This window comes from Nyctibius grandis, chromosome 8 (assembly GCF_013368605.1).
Source record: "Nyctibius grandis isolate bNycGra1 chromosome 8, bNycGra1.pri, whole genome shotgun sequence".
Classification (NCBI taxonomy): Eukaryota; Metazoa; Chordata; class Aves; order Nyctibiiformes; family Nyctibiidae; genus Nyctibius; species Nyctibius grandis.
Window position 1 is genome coordinate 32,561,711 of NC_090665.1, and position 18,951 is coordinate 32,580,661.

An 18,951-nucleotide genomic window follows, 5' to 3' on the forward strand; every position below is an offset into this window, starting at 1 on the left:
CTACCAGTTTCCAGTAATTGGTCTTATATGGACACTTCGGTGTCTGACAGATTAACCTAGTCATATGTAGGGACAAAAAAAATTCCCCAGAATAGTCTCTCTCACTCCCCCATCCACTAGTCATATTCTTAAACAAAATCATTTATTTTCTTTGTGACCCCTACAGACAAATTTGATGTAAAGTGGATAGCTTAGAAGTTAGGAAGGAGAATGGAAAAAGAGGTGTGAACTTCAGTCTTTTTGATTTCACGTTCTCCATGTTTCATTCAGTCTCCTCAATTCCCTCAAAGGTTTTTCTGTCATCACACCTCCCTATCGACCTTCACGTTAGCTCTATGGAACAGATTAATTTCCCAATTTATATATATCCTATGTATCAACTATATGCCTAATTAAATCAGTGACTTGCTATAGGTAAACTATTTCAATCTTATACCTCACTGTTATATTAAAAACCACAATCTCTACTGCTACTTTTTAGACACATGAAAAGAATGTAAATTTAAATTTGTGCTACTGTGTAGACTTATGATGTCAAGACACAAAATTTCTTCATCTCTAAGACTGAAGTAATCATCCCCATGTTACACATTAATATCTCTGATTTTCAGCAGCAGTGATCACTAGGCTTGTTCTACTCATTTTGTATTGCTGCATTCTGCTTCACTTTTAACTGCTGACCTACAAATTTTAAAACTCTGTGTCCTAGTATGACTAATACACTGCATGATAAGGGCAGACCTGGGTACAAAGTTTCACTTCTAAAACAAATCTAGATTCACCGGCAACCCCATAATGTAAAGTAAACCTATGTTATGCTAAAAGTTGTTTCTGAATCATACATCCGCTGCCAAATCTATCCTCACATTCAGTAATACAGCTTTTTGGCAAACTACACTTTTTGGTTAAGGTTTAATACCAATTCTTCAAGTAGTTGTGAAAATAATTTCCTATGGCATTAGGACACGGAAAGCTTTCAGCTCTAGGCACACTACCATCAAAACATCTTAATTTGCTTGAAATGGAATGTTATTAAAACACATTTTTCTACGGTAGATTCATTAACACTACATTTAATGATTTTAACATGTATTGATTACACTGTGCTGATTACAAAGAAGTTACACTACAAATTAGTGGTTCATTAAAAAAAGTAATGTAAATTACTGCTTGATACCATAAGCTACAGGAAATCACCACAGCTTGCATGGCACTTTTCAGCTCTAAATCAGGAGCACTTTACAAATATATGTTCACAACCACTTTTCAGATACAGGAACAAGGAAAGACTAAATGACTTTTCCAAGCTACCACACTGACCAATCAACCAATTTCAACCAATCAACAGAACCAGTTCAAAAATCTGAAGAGTTCAGGCCTGACAGGTCAAAGGGATCATCATCTTATAGGCAACGATGCTCTCAGTGTTACTTCTCAATGGATCTCAGTCCTGACTTTTCTACTGAAAACCTACACAATATACTCTAGAAGGCAGCGAAAACATAGGGCCACTCCCCAAAAATATTAAAGTACATAAAGAAAACACAAGACCTTGACTCCCACAGGTCTTGAACCCTCTTTACCTTATTTTCAGCATTCATACTCTGCACAGCCTAAAAATTTCCCATTACCTTGCAAAGGACAAGCTCACTAATACCTTAAGTCAAACCTAAGACTTCAGTATTAAAAATCAGAATATCACCCAGGTAACTTGCACTCATTAGTCTCAAGACAGACAGAGCGTTTACTGATAGCGCTTACGCACCCGTGAATTAGTGACCATGAATGAGGAAGGAGACAAGAAATTAAACCACAAGGCAAACAGTATAAAAAACTCAAGCACTTCAATTTTTGAGGGTGGGTGCTTGTAGATCTTTGATCTAAAAGGAAATGCTAAAAGAATTAAAGACTACGTTTTGTTTTTTAGAAGGTTACGCAATGTACTCTATTAAAATGGGTCTTATATAGGAATATTTGATGTGATACTATACGGAGACTATAAAGATCTCAACAGAATTAGTAAGTTTTTTCTTGCATATTTCAATAATTAAGTAAGACTGTAAAACCTATCTACCAATAACACTTTGAACTGAATGGAAGTTAAAAACATAGCACTAGGAAGTTTAGCATGCATCAAAAGCAGGTAGAAGCACCTAAGTTTATCAGCCTTGATCTTTTACCCCTTGAGCCTTTCACAAAGTCTCTGGTATTTAAACACAAGGTGAGATGAGCCCGGCTGCTAAGTTAGTCACAAAAGCAACGGGCACTGCTGGCCTTTTCAGAAAGGTGCTAAGGGTCTGAACAACAGTATTTAGATCTTTGTACCCAAACCATCTCTTCAGAACTAGTGAATGCTTTCTTCGAGTATACTGCATTTCCTGAGTCATGCACAAGGACAATATTCCTCATTAACTCATTGTGACAGAGTTTTAAAACACTACACTGGAAGGGGGCAATCCAACATGAGCATTCTGCTCTCATTCACTTTTCAAGTTCTACTACTAGATGAACTTCACAAATTTATGTCTGCACAGATTTTTATACTCTGTCTATACACAGTTTGCATACAATTTTCTTTCTGTCCCACTCCTCCTGTTCCTTTAAAAGCCACACTACTGTCAACACTGAAGAGGATTTTTATAGCCGATATGGAACAGAATCCTTCATGCCTACCAAAACCCCAATGGTTATCTATGAACCATATATTATTGTATTCATTCCCATTTCATGCCGCAACAACTACTTTGCCTCACCGGTTCCAGCTGTCACCCCCCTCTGCCCCTTGTGTCACATAAAGATCAAAAGCAAGAAATGCAGAGAATACAGAGAATACTGTGCAGGCCACCATGGACACTTCAACACTTTAGCAGCATGTCACAGGGCCAGAGAGTATGAATTGCTGACATCACCTGCCAGTATTTTCCTAAATTCTCACTGTAACCAACCTTTCTTCACAAGGATGATGTGGTCTTTTGTTCTACTACCCAAGCGTCTTAAGGCTTGGCACTCACTTCACAAACACCTTTGATGGTTTGTGCACGTTTATTAACTTTTTGCCAGGAAGAGTCTGTGCCATGTGAAATCACCAGGCTGGCAATATCTCCCGAGTCATTCCACAAAGCTGAAAAAGGACTGTTTACTTTCACAACACTCCATCTTAAAATACCAACCCTGGTATTTTTAAAAAGTACATTCAAAATCAGTACTGACTCACTGCCATGCCACAGAAAATACTAATTAAAACCATTAATTACAACCATTTTGTGATTCTGTGAAAACAATTTCAAGTTGTCTTTAAAATGACAGTTTCCTTGTGGAAAAGCCTGCAGACTTAACAAATTATTTGCACAGTAAGAAATGTTTGATAAGTTAGATAAATGGCTCAACAGAAGAGTTTTTAAAAGATAGATTTAAGTTTAAAAATAACCCAAACAACTTTAAAGTATAGATTTCATAATTTCTTTTTCCCCACAGAATAAAAAGGCGTATTAACGCTGATGCCTACAGCATTCACTCAGAGAAAAATCACTGGAAGAGCTACTGAAATTTGCTTTTATGCAGTGAAAAGCTATTAGGAAATATTGCGGTGACGGAGAAACTATTTTAATATAGTAATGACTGAATGTGAATAACCGGTACATATTAAGTTAGCCTTCAGAGCATTAACAAATAGTCTGTGAAATACAGTGCTCCCCAGAAAACAATTTAAAACTTAAAGGGACCGGATACTTATTTGTCAGTCAAAACAAACAGGCATACATAAGTAACAAACTCACCAGCTACGGATTTGCTCATTCCCAGAGCAATTTTTTCAAGTGAAATGGGATACAGCTTATCTAAGCTAAGAGGAAAAACTGATTTCACAATAACGTATGGTACCTGCAACATCTTCTGGATCTGTTACAACAATGTGTGCATTTAACTCCTGTAACTTATGATGCAAGTCTTCTAACTTCTTATTCGATTTTTTCAAAATGTTGTCCACATATGCCAAGTTCTTTTTATCTGTTGTGACCTTCCTGAGGTTCTCTGCTCCCTCCTTGATTTTAAGTTCCTTCCTTATTTCCCGCTTGATTTGGTCCTTTATTTCATCCAGCTTCTGCTGTACCATTGTATCCGAAAAGTCCAACTTTTGGCCAGGGCTCACATTCTCAGAGGCTAGAAGACTTTTGGCATCCCCCTAGAAAGAAAAACAGTAATGTAACTACCAGGAAACACTGTTTCTTGACAACGCATGCTACAAACTTAAAATGACTAGGCTTTAGGCCTCTGTATATTCAACAGTCACTTTGTAAGACCATTTACTAACCATGGGTCTACACTCATGTTTCCCTAAAGCAACAATCTCACAAGACATTACATGTTTACTGGAGTTACATTTTACAACAGATTTATTTTAAATTTAGTGACATCTTTACTATGCCTATTTTTAACAGCAAGATATTTAAATACTTCTGGATTTGTCATGGCTGCTTGCCTGGCAGTTATATGCCTCAGAGCTAATGACTCACATTTGTAATTTTCTAGATTTAATTGTGTGTTTTAATAGACCAAATGGATATAGGAAATAAGACTAACTTTGAACAATTATTAACTATGATGAATTTTTATACATTCATTAGAACAGATTCCTTTTAAAGATTGTAAAAAAAAGAGAAGTTAAAAAATTTAGTGATGTTTGCAAATGTTTACAGAAATACTGGCATATTTATAAAGATTAGTCAAGATGTTACTGGAAAATAAATTAGCTAATTTTTTTTTTTAAAATCCCTCAAGTAAAGCCTTTACCTTTAAAAAATAATAACAAAAAAAATCTTACTTTCTTGTGCAAGCAAGCTAGGCTGAAATGAAAAAAAAACATTAAAAAATGTTGCAGTGATCAGTAGGAGTTCGTGTAGTAAGGGAACAGGGCATGAAAAGTCTTCAGACTATCAGTACAGATAAAGTAATGTTTGTGCCTAGTATATGTTAACATATCATTGAGAAGTAAGAGTACAAAGGGCATGTTATAGAACCTACATCAATAAAGTACAAATACAATTAATTATGTATGTAATAACACTTCCTGTGTGTCTTACACATGGACCCTGTACAATGAGTAGACACTAGGTCCCACCCAACGTGTTCTAGCTAGAGCCAAGTGAGTGAAGATCAAAGAAGGTCTCTCCTGAACTTGGAGTCTGATCCAGTCGTAACTCAGGATGTATTTAGTAAATGTATGGCCTGATCTGTACATAACTACCCAAAAGACCAAAATTGCACTAAATTTTCTTAAACACAATGAAGAAATTGCCTAGACTTCTAAAATATTTGGGTGGACAATAAGATATTTGAAGAGATAGATGGTTAAAAATTCAAAACTTCTGGGTGTAAAATTAGTTGTCATCACCATTTGCTGTTGGAAACACCAACAATACAGCAAAGGAAATAGTAGAAGAAAACATTCAGGAAGGACTTCAAGAAGGACAGCATCGGGCTAATAAACTGTAAGAACGTTCCCAAAGACATCATGTCTAGATATAGTCCACTGTGACTTGCTTGTTTCCAAAGACTTTTTGGGGAAATGAGGATCATGAAGGTTGTGCCTGGGTCATACCTGTCAACAGGTTTGCTAGGCAAACTATTGCAATCTGTGCACATTCCAGTGATACTGGCTTCCATAAGCAAGATCCAATCTACTAGTCCTCAACTATAATTTTACAAGTTTACTAAATCATCTTTAAACCCCTCTTATTAAAACATTTCTACCCACAGCTGCTACTTTTAGTAGAAAAAGTTAGTAACTTGAAGATTCTTAATTATTAAAAGTAGTCGGAATCACCGTCTTGTCACAGAATTTGTCTGTCAGTGAAAAAGACAACAAAGAAGCAATTTAGAAATTACAAACTGCATAAGAAAGGGGAAAAAGTCATGCAAATTTTATATGTCAAGTGCACTTGTGACTCCTGTAAGTGTATTTCTGTTAGTGCAGAGTAAAATAATTTATTATGCAGATGTAGAGAGTCTATTAATAGTTGTACTGGGAAATACATGACATTGCTTCCATATATAGGCGTATAAAAAGAACCAACTTTTTTTTAAAGAATAATCAATAGTGATGAGCGAATAGTACAAAGGTTCATATCGATTATGAAGGAAACCAACCACCACCTGTTGAGTGTTTTCTTTTGAGAAACAACTGAAACTGAAAATAAATCCACATACAATTGTATAGGAAACTATTGTTTAAGCAATAAGTATATCCAAATTAGATTCAGATCTTTGATTTCCCTCTTTGTCTAACACATAAAAATTTAGGATGTAAAAAAAGAGGTTCAAGACTGGTATACCACTATTTCGCCTTTAAAAACAGAGATCAAAACAGTGTTCATAAATAAAAAAAAGTGTAGTTTTAAACCACTATCCTTTGCACTTGTTCTGCAAGCTTCCTAGAAATACACTCATCATCTACCTCCTTCAAAGCATATTACACTTCTCAAGTGAGAGACAGACAAACGGTAAATGTGAAAAAAAAAATACAAAACAACCCCAAAACCAAAAGAATACCTTTATTCCATATTCCAATAGCACATAAAATTATGCTAAGAATGTACACTTCTCAAACAGAATAATGTAATTAAAATATAAATAATTCAGAAATATTCTTGACTAGTGTTTCCCAAAGAGACTTCAGTTAATTGTTTACCTATTGAACAATACTGTATTTTGTTATGGGGGAGGTTTTTATCCCTCTACGAGCCCTACATCCCACCTGTTAAAGGGATGTTATCTTCTTCCATAAACGGGTTTTTAGAGCCCTTGTTCCAGATATACAATCTCTAACAAGACTTCAACTAAATTAAATCTCCATGATCATTAGTAATTTGCATTCCAAATTTCCAGTGATTAAGTTAAAAGTTCTCCTCAGCTTGAGCAGTCTCAGCAGCATCTTTGTCCCTGGACTTAAGAGTTTTAGGATACAGAGTCTTCTTCAATCTGAGACAGCTAGGAGTTCAATACTGTGGATATAACACTGGAAGCTGGTCACATTGCCTATGCATTTAAGCATTCATCTTTAAATACCCCCAAAAGCCATAGATGACATTCCTTCTGTCTCTCTTGTCATCCAGAATTAATTATACTTTTGAATTAAAAGTATCCTGTCACCTAGTTACCTAGATGTGTCACCTGGCACAAAGGTCACTGTGAAACAAACAGTCTTCCAAGGAAGCAACCGTGCACTCAGTTACCCTGAAGATTGCTGTGATGCAGAGCAAGACCGTGTTCTGCAAGTGAAGCTGCCCTGCTCCTAGGCTGACACGTTTTGCTGCTGGGATGCAACAAAGGTTTGAGACAGATCCTCATGCCAGAGAGATGAGCAGCCTCAGCAATGTTCCATTTTAGAATGGAGATAATGCCAAGATGGACACAACTGGACAGAACATCTAATAGTTGAGTGAGAGAAGTGAGGTAGGATTTTCTCTTTAAGAAAAGCATCTCCCAAAATGCCAAACTCAAACTCTACTTTTAAACTGAGAGTGACTTAAAACACAGGATATTCCAGCTTTAGTTGATGACAACCTATTACAAGTCTCTTGTTAAAGCTGAACATTCTTTCAAAAAATTCTTTTCCCCATTTGGATAAACTCCCTCCCAGGCTGAGCCTCACACCCACTATGACGTAGATGTTCTGTCCCCTCAACCTGAAAATTAAGTATGTCAAAAGAAACAGAAGTTGGAGGTGGGGGCCAGGTCCTTTCCTTTGCACTGTTCAAGCAAGCAGGGTGCAAAGACAGAAAAAATTGTTCACGTTCTTTATGCCAAGAAACCACCAGTGGATTTTGCACAGCCACTTCCTTTACTCTCCCTCCCAGAATCATTTAACATAAAATACCTTAAGAGTGGAAATGATCTGAAGCAGATAATGACTAAACCACTCCTGATGGCAGAACAGAGAACAGGCCTCAGTGCTTTAAAATCTAAGACAAAAGAATAGGCAGCCACTTATTGATTCTCAGTTTCTTTTTTAATTCTGGTAGTGTTTTGACTGCTGGTTAAGAGAGGAGCCCATGTTTGTTGGGTGGTCGCAGGGCCGGACACTTGGCACAGCATCCTTCTCCCCCCTGCGCCATGGCAGGCCGCTGGTGACCCAGTTCTTTGCCCCAGCAGCAGCAAAGGGCAGCAGGCACCCGGTGCTGCTCCTAACAACCTGCTTCTGGGCTGCACGGAAAGCAATTAGAGGCAGTGGGGCACACTTCTTTGCAATGGGAAAATACATGTTTATGAGCCAGAGCAGAGATTTCTGAAATATTTCAGCATGTAATGAAACTGAAGCTATGCTTACTACAATAAACCATCAAGGACCACAAATTAGATACTACTGCTTAATAAAAAATATGAAAAGGAACCCACATATATAGCTTTCCTACTGCAATGGCCTATTGACTCAACCTCACTGATTGCTGGCTCAAAGACTATCTGTTTACACAGATGAATTCCAAATGCCAGCCTTCAATTTCTGTACTCTTGGGAAATGTTTTAAGTATAGTTGCTGAAAATAATGGGTAGTGGTCTGAGCATGTCTTTTAATAATACACAGAGTCTATTCTGACTGATGTGGTAAAAGAGAGTAGTAATGTTCTTTATGAAAACCCATGGGGGCCCTGCACTTTTTCCTCAGGTCAATTCTGAAGCAACTAATCGGTGAAGCAGGTGCCTTGCCAAACAGCATTTACCACTCAAACTCCCATTTAAGAATAAAGCATCTAAACTGCTGAACGATGGAAATGGTTCTGCTGAATAGAAGAGAGTACCATCAGAGAATCTGCTTAAGTTGTGTAAACTGAATGACTTTCAATTCAAAATGAGATTCTCAAATTGCCACCTCTTAGAAGAAAAAGATAACACTAAAATCCTAGGCATTTAATAACTCTCAAAGACTTGCTCCTAAGAGCATAGTACAGCTGCACTGCGTTATACCATGTATCCACCATAGAGAATATTGAATAGGGCAAGAATTCAGATTGCTGACTTCTGGTAGGAATTGTTATAGAAAGGTAAGTGCAGCCTTAAACTACAGCACGCTTAACAGCTGATGAGTACTCATGCATAATATTATTTACACTTCATGTTGACTTGCTACTAGCGCATACTCAACCTACCTTTCGGGGAAAAAAAAAAAAAAAAAAGACCATATCAAAACTCACGGTCAAACTGTGTATATTTTTTCCTAAAACTATTAGCATTCATTTTTTATATGCTCTTGAATTTTAGTAACCATTTCCATAGATGATAATACACAATTAAACAATAAGAAAACCTGTTTGACGAGTGTATTAAAAAATCCTTGGCTATTTAATATAAGCATATTCGTTTCAAATATAAACACAGGATTTTCATCTTATGTATGATTTAAAAAATTACCATAATCCAGAAAGACTAAATGTTTATTAATTTTTCATTTAATTTTGAAGAGCTGGAAGTACAGATTTGGAACTATTAGGTCTCTCAGTATAATTTTCTGAATAATCTTTTAGGAAAAAAAAAGAGGAAAAAAAGTTGTTTTTCTGAGCTAACTGCCAAGGTCCCTGAAGCTTTCTATAGTAATTCCTGAAACTACAGTAGTCTTTGATTTTAAGAACAATGTTAATCAATTGCAAACTTCCCTTCCCCCCTGAAGTCATTCATAAAACCAGATGTGACAGCTTGTCTGGATTACTGGAACTACATGGACTATTTCCTCCTGCCCAGAAGCAAATGTGATTGTGGTCAAGATCTCAGCACTCACCCAACATCAAGAACAAAAAAAAACCTTGGAGGCTTAATAGATTTTGGCATTAGTTTGCTGTGCTAACATGTCACAAATCAGGATTTAAATTTAATCTAAGTCACAGCTCTCTGCTTTGTAACAAGAGGGTTTAAGACACAAATATCCACAGTGTATTGCATTATATGTGGGTGAATTCAAGTAGGATACCGATTAAATGAGGTTCAATTCCTGTGTGCAAACAGTGAGTGCCTGCATCTATAAGAGATGAAATAGATTTTAAAAAAGTGTTCCTCAAAATAGGGATGTCCAACCTACAGTCCTCAATCAGCTGGTGCCCTCTGCCCCTCTCTCCCAGCTTGAGCTGTTGCCCCGACGAACACTTCAGAAGGAATGTTTGCTTTTAATCACACCATAGCTGATGGGCTGCAGCTCTCAGTCCTGCACCACCTGTATGAAAAGCTGTGTGGCCTCCTTCAGCCAGAACATTGCACCTCAACTGGTATTACAATTCCCTGGGGATCCCTTGCTAACATCTAGGCTTGTAGCCACAAACAATCCCTGATTAGGCCAGCGTTTCCTAACGCAAAGAGCATGCTCCCCAAAAGATGCTCCAACAGCAGCACAGACTTGCTTACAGAACTGGAAGTTGTGCCCGTGCAGTGCTGTGCCAACAGCGATTATAGAAAGCTGCATAAGAGAGAGAGATTTCCTCACCATGGAAAGGAAGGAAAACATTTTAAGAAATGCTGCCTTCAGCTGCTTCTCATTGTAGCAGCTCCTGATGGTTTTATGCTAGGAGAAGGACCTGCGAGGAGGCTTGCAAAGAAATATGACATTGAAAGAAAATCCCCACGATCAGGTGAGGGGATCGCGAGGACTTGACGGAGGCTATGGCACATCACAAGCAACGAGCACCTGAATCTGAGATCAGCAGATGGCTACAGTATCCAAGAAGCGTTACCAGATATTCTGGCAACGTGCACAGTACAGACACTTAGGCAGTTTCCAAACTTTTGTCTATAACTTCAAGTTCGTACTCACAGCCAAAAAATTCCAATGGAGCCCAGCACAGTGGAAACAAACCTTATCCTCTCTAGTTTCAGACATGCAAAAGAAACAGCACAAACCCCTGTTACGATGAATGGGACCTGCTGTCACAACTTTTATTACATGTGTCCAGGAACAAGATCAGCATAGGAAGTTATGCCTGTAATAACGCCGCTCCTCCATTCTCTATGAGACCTTGCTGTCTTAGTTTTAATTTCGCTTCTTATTTTTAAGTGCATGTGAAGTACCAATGATTATCAGTCATGCTACAGTAACTGCGTTAGTATAACAAGATAAAGAAGCTGAACACATACTCAGAAGAAAAATGCATTTTACATAATTAATATGGTTTCAAGCAGACCACACACAGTAGTAGAAGCTCTATTAAATGCCAAAATAGAAACGAGCTCTTTCAATATACAGGGAAAAAAATTTTATGAGCTGTTAATACCATATTGTATGCTGGAAGTATCTTCAATAATGATGTATCATAGAACTGTGCCCAGAAGACTGAAGTAATTCCCCCTGAAATGCAGCCTCACCTAGATGCATGCAGTAAACACTGAAATGATAATTTCTCATCTAATTCTTGTAACATTATCATAGCGTGTATTCATAATTTGATAAATGCACACACTCCTGTTCAAAAGATGAGGAAAACCAGCTGGATTAAATGACAGTTCAATATATGAAAGAGAAGCAAGTTCAAAGCAGCACGATGTATTTCAAGAAAAGAAGTCCCTTAGTGACAGATTCTGAACTGGAGCTGTGCATTTAACATACTGGACTGGGCAGTGAAAATGGACACGCATGTGTGTCATATCTCCTACAGCCAACACAGGAATTCCATGCACAAACTAGTTTTGCATTTTCTAAATTTAATCTGGAAAATTTAGTCGTCTTTTGAGACATACTTTGGGAAAAAATTCTTAAGATCCCATTACACAAATAAAAATGTGAAGATTGGTAAATAGCAGAGAAATTACTATTTTTGTGTGTTTGACAGTTTGAGGCTGCTTTGAAAAAAAAAAACCCTTAAATTTTAAAATTGATAGCAAAAATAAGCATTGAAAGGGATTTAGGCTTTGGGGTTTTGTTTGTTTATTATTTTAAACACTTTCAAATATACACAAAGTTATTGTTTTCTTCATGGGAACATCTATAATTTTCTGTACCCTGTAAATATATAAACAACTTCATCCTAATGGCCTAGAGTTATTTCTTGAATATACATAGTATATACTTTTAAAATAAAGTGTATTTTATTAATATTCTTGCCAAATACTACATATGGGTATGCATGGTATCCATTTATTTTAGAAATTAATGCACTCATTTTGAATTACTGCTAGAGACTAAAACAAGTTTTTTTGAGAGAAATTCTTATCACTAGACTTGCCTCAGTTTGAGTTGATTGACTTCTCTGTAGTTACATTAAGCTCGAGTTTGGTGCAGGCAGTTGTTTTACCACTCCGAAATGCTTGAAGTCCAACATAACTTACTGAAGAAACAGAACTATTTAAGATAAAGCTAAGGCCATGCAAATGTTGTGTGGAGAACTTGCCTCTAAGTACTGGTAGTACAGAAGCTAGTAACCTGTCCACAAGAAAGAAACACTCTTCCCTTTCCCCAAATAAAACATAACTAGTAAGGTATCTGTTGAAGTGTGTGTTAAAGCAAACACCTAAAATAAAGCATTTCTGCTACTACAAAAAGTTAGTATAGTTTTGTTTTATGTTACCCCAATAGAAATACTTTTATTGTTTTTTTCATATAAAATATTTACCTAACTTTGTCTAACATTCAGAGCAGAATAACATTATACATATAGCTCAAGATGTTGGGAAAAAATACTACTATATTATCCAAGCTATAGGATATGGTATTTAATTTTGTAGAAGAGATTTCCAATGGTAAAAAGGTCAGTCAAGAGACATGAGTCACAATCACGTCTTATGACTTTGATAACTCCTCCTCAAACACAACGCCCACTGTACAAAGGTGATAGTTTGTTGGGCATGCATCCGAAAACTATACTTACCTTAATGTAAAGTTAACATTGCAACTACACATTTTCAACAGCTGTAATGTTAACATTAAGACAAACATCCGTGGTTAAATTTCTGCTTGTGAAGAAGTTTTAATCACTATGCAGAAATATCAAAGTAAAACCCCAAGGAACCCAAACCCCAGTTATTATACTTAATGACAAACAGGTCCACTCCCACTTGTAAGGTGGTTTTCTTCTACTATGATAAAAATGAATTAGATAATAGCTACTGTTACCTAATTAAAAGGTATTATTGCCTATCTCAGATCATGCAACAGGTTGACCATTCTGCTCATCCACAAATTACAGTATCAGCTATTGTCATATCTGTAAGTGGCGGTACTTAAAGTGTTACACGTTTTAACTAAACTGCAGGAAAAGAATGCTAAAACGCCTTACTACAAAAACAAGTCAGTACAATTTGGGACTTCTCTCTTCTTTCAGTGCAGCTTAAAAATCTTAAATCGTTGAAATCACGTAAAAGAAATCCTCAGCTAGTAAACAGGAATTTCTCAATAACACATACAAGTGTCAGGACACTCTTAAAGAAGAACACACTAATTCCTTTAATCTGAAAAGCACAACAAAGTGATCCATATATGAGAATCTCTATTTCTGGGATGGATAATTCTGATTTGAAAAAAAATATCTTTGTTTCTGGCAATTCCAGCTTTCAGCACAGACAACTGGTATACTAGCCCGTTTAACTTTAGTATATTTTAGAGGTGCTATTTTTAGCCATTGCAAAACCAATGGAAGAGCTGAGAGTCTACATTCCACTCTAATTAAGCCATCATCTTTAGCAGCCAACTATTTTGTACATTATAAATGCAGCAATACGTATCAGAGATAATACGAACATCTGTTTTATGAGGCAATAGGCCAAGTGGCTAAATACTAGATCTTGGTGAAGGAACCAGATTTTTTTGCTTTCTAGGACTGTGTAACAGTGCCTTCACTGCAGCCTGTGGGTTCCCCAGCTTGGTAGCCGAATCTGTTCTTACAGGAAAGGGATGTATATTTGTATTTATACCAAGGAACCATAGTTCCAGGATTGAGAACTCTTTCACAGTAGTTTTAGCTATTATATCTGAAGTTACTTCAGTTCACACCCTACACTCCAACCAGCTGGAAATACTGCTCCTGTTTTCATCTCCAGCAGCAGAAGAAGGATGGAAAAGCCTTCTTAAATCCTTTCCTCATCTTTACAGGTGGTCAGAAAAGATCACTTTTCACTATTGGGGATAAGTATTGCCACACCCAAAATTCCACTTGCAGAGATGCAGGCATCTCATTCCATGCCTTTCCAGTAAAAGTTTATGGATGAACACAGTGTTATTTATAGAAGCATTACTTCACATCCCCATTTGTCTGAGACTTTTACAGAGCATCACTGATGTATGCTGTGATACATTTGACTAGTGTTTTTGCAACTCGTCTTTCTCTGACCCTTAAAGTACGGTAGGAAATTTCTCACTGGCTCTTGATGTCCATTTTCTATTTAAGAATTCCTCGGGTATTAGACAAGTCATGAAGAAACAGAAGCCCATCTTAACCTACAACACAAGCAAAAAGAAAATAACTGCTCTATATGCAATAGTCATGAAAAAGAGGCAGCTATTTCACTTACTGATTATGTGAACTACAAAAATCCTTAATACTTTTACATTTCAAAATACAAACCCGCTTAAAGTTTTGGTTTTAAAACCTTTCCACATTTTCTTAGTTTTTAGGAGCCCTGATCCCCCACTGACCTGCAGTACAGTAATCCAAATCTACCTTCTTACAACCCAAAATGAACCTCTGACATTTATATGAAGATGACAGTGAGAAGTGTGGAAAAGCCTAGGATTTTAGCTGAAGGATTTCTTAATGCTCATTTAACAAGTTTTACTCATTATGTTCAGTCACAGTACCATCTCCCAAGTAAGCTGTTTTCCATTTTGCATATATACTTGTGTAGGACTCTTCCATCCAGCTCGTGTTACCAGCACAGTCTCAGTATCAGCTAAATTGAAAATGGGAAGCATCAGTTTCCAAATAACCAATGCACGAATGAGACCTGTAACATAACAGAAATAAAGCAGCATAAACCAACTGCTTTTCAATGCATCATGTATACCTGTGCCTATAAAAGTAAATCTTAAAGGATATGCTATAAAACAAAGTTTACATAATAATGGCAAAAAGTTCTCAAAACTGCATTAAATTAAGGGAATGATTTGTTGCTTTTTATACTGCTGAGTACTCAGGAAGCCCACAATGAGGCATACTTGTTCGTGATTTCAATGCCCTTCCTTTTTCAGAGTGGGTAAGATTACACATGCATTCTGTGTGTTTTCCAGCACCAATCACGTGAGTGGAATCTTGAACGTGGTATTTAACCTCTGTTTATCCTAAACTGATACATTTTTTAATATTAAAAGCCTCACTCTATTTTACAGGGCATATATGCACAGTAGTTTCCACACACACAATTTTAAAAAATGTTCTAGGACAATTTGTTGCCAATATTCCAGTGTAACTGATTTTGATATGCTCATAACTTCCAAGACATTCTTCTTCAAGGTTAAAAGTTTTCCACTTCATTCCAGTTCAGAAGCATTTTAGTTAGCAGCCTGAGAAAGCCTTTAGTTAGTAATCGAAACTGTAGCATGAAAAATATGGTAAATAGAAGTAGAATATTCTGCTTTATTAATAACCAAGAGCTACAAAAAATACTCTAGATATGACATTCAGCAAAACCTTCATGATGAAGTCCTTTAAGCTAAAGAAAGAAATGACTACAGTCAGAAGCTATTTATGGTTGAAGTTTAACCTGTTGCATTCCCAAGAGTATCTACTATGTATTCCTCTATAATGAGATATCTAATCTACAGCATGTCATCTTTAGGAGACAAAAATATACAAACTAACTTTTGTCTGAAAAGTGCCAGCAGGAAGACTTCTACTCAATCAAAGAGACCAGTATATTCTGACAGAAACTGACATCGTAGGAGGTTGTGGCTATTTACTAGCTGTATTTGAAGGGGAGGTAGTGTGGTGGGGGGACATGTGTGTGCGTGTTTTGAGGCTCTCTCAAGCATTCTATTAAAGATGTCAAGAGTCACAGAAGAAAAATAAAAAGCAGTCTCCATAATAAAAAAAGAAATTAAACTACACAAAAATAAAGTACAGTCTCATTCTGTCTACACCATCTTCCAAAATAAGATACTATATTTAGCTCAGGCTAGCATCCTTCTCAACTGTACACTGCTCTGACCTCTCTGAGCGTTACTGGTTTCTTTTTCACACCCTTCCCACTGTTTTACCTAGCCAGGACACAACGAACTGGCATTATTATAAACATTCTGGGGTACAGCCAATGCTTCTGCCTGGACACAGGTTCTCCCCATTTTGTGAAGATGCCAGAACCACAGCCAGCCCTTCCCTTCTCCTGAGAGAGAAAGTGGCATCTCTGATCATTCCCAGTATATGCCACCAAAATGCTCATTGCTGCTGTAACTCAGACTTGCAGGAATTCCCAGTAGATGTACTTGACCACTTCAAGTATATTCATCGTGATAAAGAAACACTTAAATACTTCGGGACAGTAGACAGCTTATTTCGTAACAGTGGAAAAATTCATAATAGTAATTAAAAATTTCTGACATTTTCAACATATATGGTTAGCAAAGTGCAATACAAAAATTAGTGAAAGAAATATACAGAAAATATTATATGCTAGATGCAAATCAAGAAGAAAATTCAACTGCATAGTTTAGAAAATATGTGAATAAATGCAGAATATGGCTGTCTGTAGTTAAATTTTAAAAATCTGTTTACTTGTACCGTATAAACCTTGAAGTGACAGTAAATTAATTCAAGTAAATGCAACAGACGGGAAGGCAGACAAATATTAAAGAAACGAAATGTTACTTTCAAATCCAAAACAGTATTGTCTATTATAGAAAGGAAAGAGTTACGAAAATGGGAGACCACTTGCAGAACTTGCATCTCCCTTGCCTTTCCTTCATACCCAAGGTCATCTGGTTCAAGAATCAAACTGGAGTCAAAGAAACCAATTCCCACGTGCACGGCAGCTGCTGCCCCAACTGTGTCACTGAGTTACTCCCATCAAAAAACAAAACAAAACAAAACCCCACTTCAAAAAGGAACACTTTAATATTAGTGCTGGCTGCTAACCTGAAAAATAGATGATACTGAGTCTACGGTAGACCGATGTTTTTTCCTCCTGCACTTTTTTTTTTTAAATCTGTTAGAATTAGTTTAATTAGAGCTTGAGAATACATTCACTTACTCTCACAGAATCCTAATACAGGTGAACACCAATTTCTAAAGCATTTAAACTATCGTAAATTGTTTCTGCATTTTGCAGTATGTTACAATAAAAGGCAGAATTCAAGAAAGGAGTCTGCCCCCCAAAACAAAAATTAGCTGCTGCTGAATGCCAAGTACTTTGCCATAGATACTCATTATATTTGAAAAGTGCACATACAAAATGAAAAGAAGTCAGATTTAGATATTACTTTGTGAAGTGGCTTATGTGGTGAGGAATTATATTTGAACCAACTTGATAAAGATGAACAGTTAAAACTGATTACATTTTTCCCCCAACTGAAGAATACTTAGTTTGACTCAGACTAACTGGTATGAATAAGTAGAGAACAACAATTAAAAAGTCCCTCTGAAATAAATTGTTTTGTTATAATGTTAAAGTACTATCTGTTTTAAATTTCAAAATCTCATGTTTCCATCTCTTCAGGAGAGGAGAGACTGAAGACAAAAATCCTAGCAACTTGAGGAAAAATCATTAAATAACGGGTTAAGTTTCAAGAACAAAATGCAAATAATCTTCCTGAGGATCTCTGATTATACTGATATTATAATTTGCAAATGATAACTTCTAACATCTAGCCCTTCTCAGCCTAAAACACCAGCTTCATATGAGCTTATAAATAAGCAATAAACAAACTCAAATATTGAAGAAAACATGCTTCCATTAAAGGAGATTGCAGAGTCCTAAATGGGCAGCAGTTCAAGAATGCCACACTAGTAGTCAGGCATGTACGATTTACAGTACTTTTACTTTTCTACTGCTGCCACTAAGTTTAGAACATGTCCTACAAAAAGGCCTTGCTGACTTTAAAACGTTCTGTAGATCTGTAGTATGCTTATTTTGGTACTTTTCAATACAAGTCTTTGAAATGCCGCCTTCAGTCTGACTCTGTCTTCTATAACCTTTTGCTAGAATCTAATTTACTGTATTCTGTCTCCCCACCCCATTACGCCCACGTAGTTCCTCACGTGCTCCGGACAGGTTGTAAGCAGCATACATCCTTACAACTCCAGAGGATAACAATGTACTTTGATCTTTTATTTTTACAAAAAGCTGACACTTCTTTGTCATAATGTCTTATAATTTTAGCCTACATGATTTGAGAATTAGGGAAGAAATAATCTTGTCGATATGCAGATCTGTCTATAAAGGGAACATCCTTTTAAAACACATTCCACTTAATTGTTTTGCAAAGTCTTCCCATATAAACACACACATGAAGTAGAAAAGCAGTGGATGGTTTTACATATTATGCTCATAAAAAGCAACAGGCTGCACAGTCAATATGCATTCCTCCTAAATTCTCAAGAATAGTTTTGGAGGCTTTTGGACTTACATTTCTTAAAAATCCAAGTGATAAGATAATATGCATCACAATGATGAAAGAGCAATTTCAATCTCATAGCTAATAACCTAAGTGAAGTAAACTGTGTAAGTCCTAAAATCATAAAGGGGTTATGTTCCTCTTACTGCATTAGAGAAATAAGAAAAGTAGGAAGAAGAACAGAACTAAGCAAGTTTTTTCCATTTATCTAAGGACTGGCATAAAGTTTCTTGCCCACGTAACAGAAATAAGCCAGTTGTTAGTAGAGAGCTTTGGAACATCTGTAATCACCAAAAACACTCTCCTTGTTTATTCTAAATATAATCCTTCACCCCAACAGTACAAATTAAAAAGAAAAAAAAAAGTCCCAGATTCTAATGGCATAGCTGAGTCATGAAGATAACACACTCAGAGCTTGTCAATGTATACAAGGAGAAGGAGAA

At 36.5% G+C, this 18,951-nt stretch overlaps 1 protein-coding gene across 5 annotated transcripts in view; it reads right to left on the reverse strand.

The window, feature by feature from the left end:
- PKN2 (protein kinase N2) overlaps positions 1-18,951 on the reverse strand; it is a 57,701-nt gene that overhangs the window by 28,629 nt on the left and 10,121 nt on the right. For 3 of the 5 annotated variants that reach the window (XR_011048628.1, XM_068406124.1, XM_068406127.1), the window contains exon 2: positions 3,880-4,180. Coding sequence is in view for 4 of the 5 variants with exons in the window: in XM_068406124.1 (XP_068262225.1) it covers positions 3,880-4,180 (301 nt within the window). In the remaining variant the exon portion in view is untranslated. Of the gene's footprint in view, positions 1-3,879; positions 4,181-14,322; positions 14,346-14,761; positions 14,854-18,951 lie in introns of those variants that run through there. The other 2 variants (XM_068406125.1, XM_068406126.1) reach the window with 2 other exon arrangements.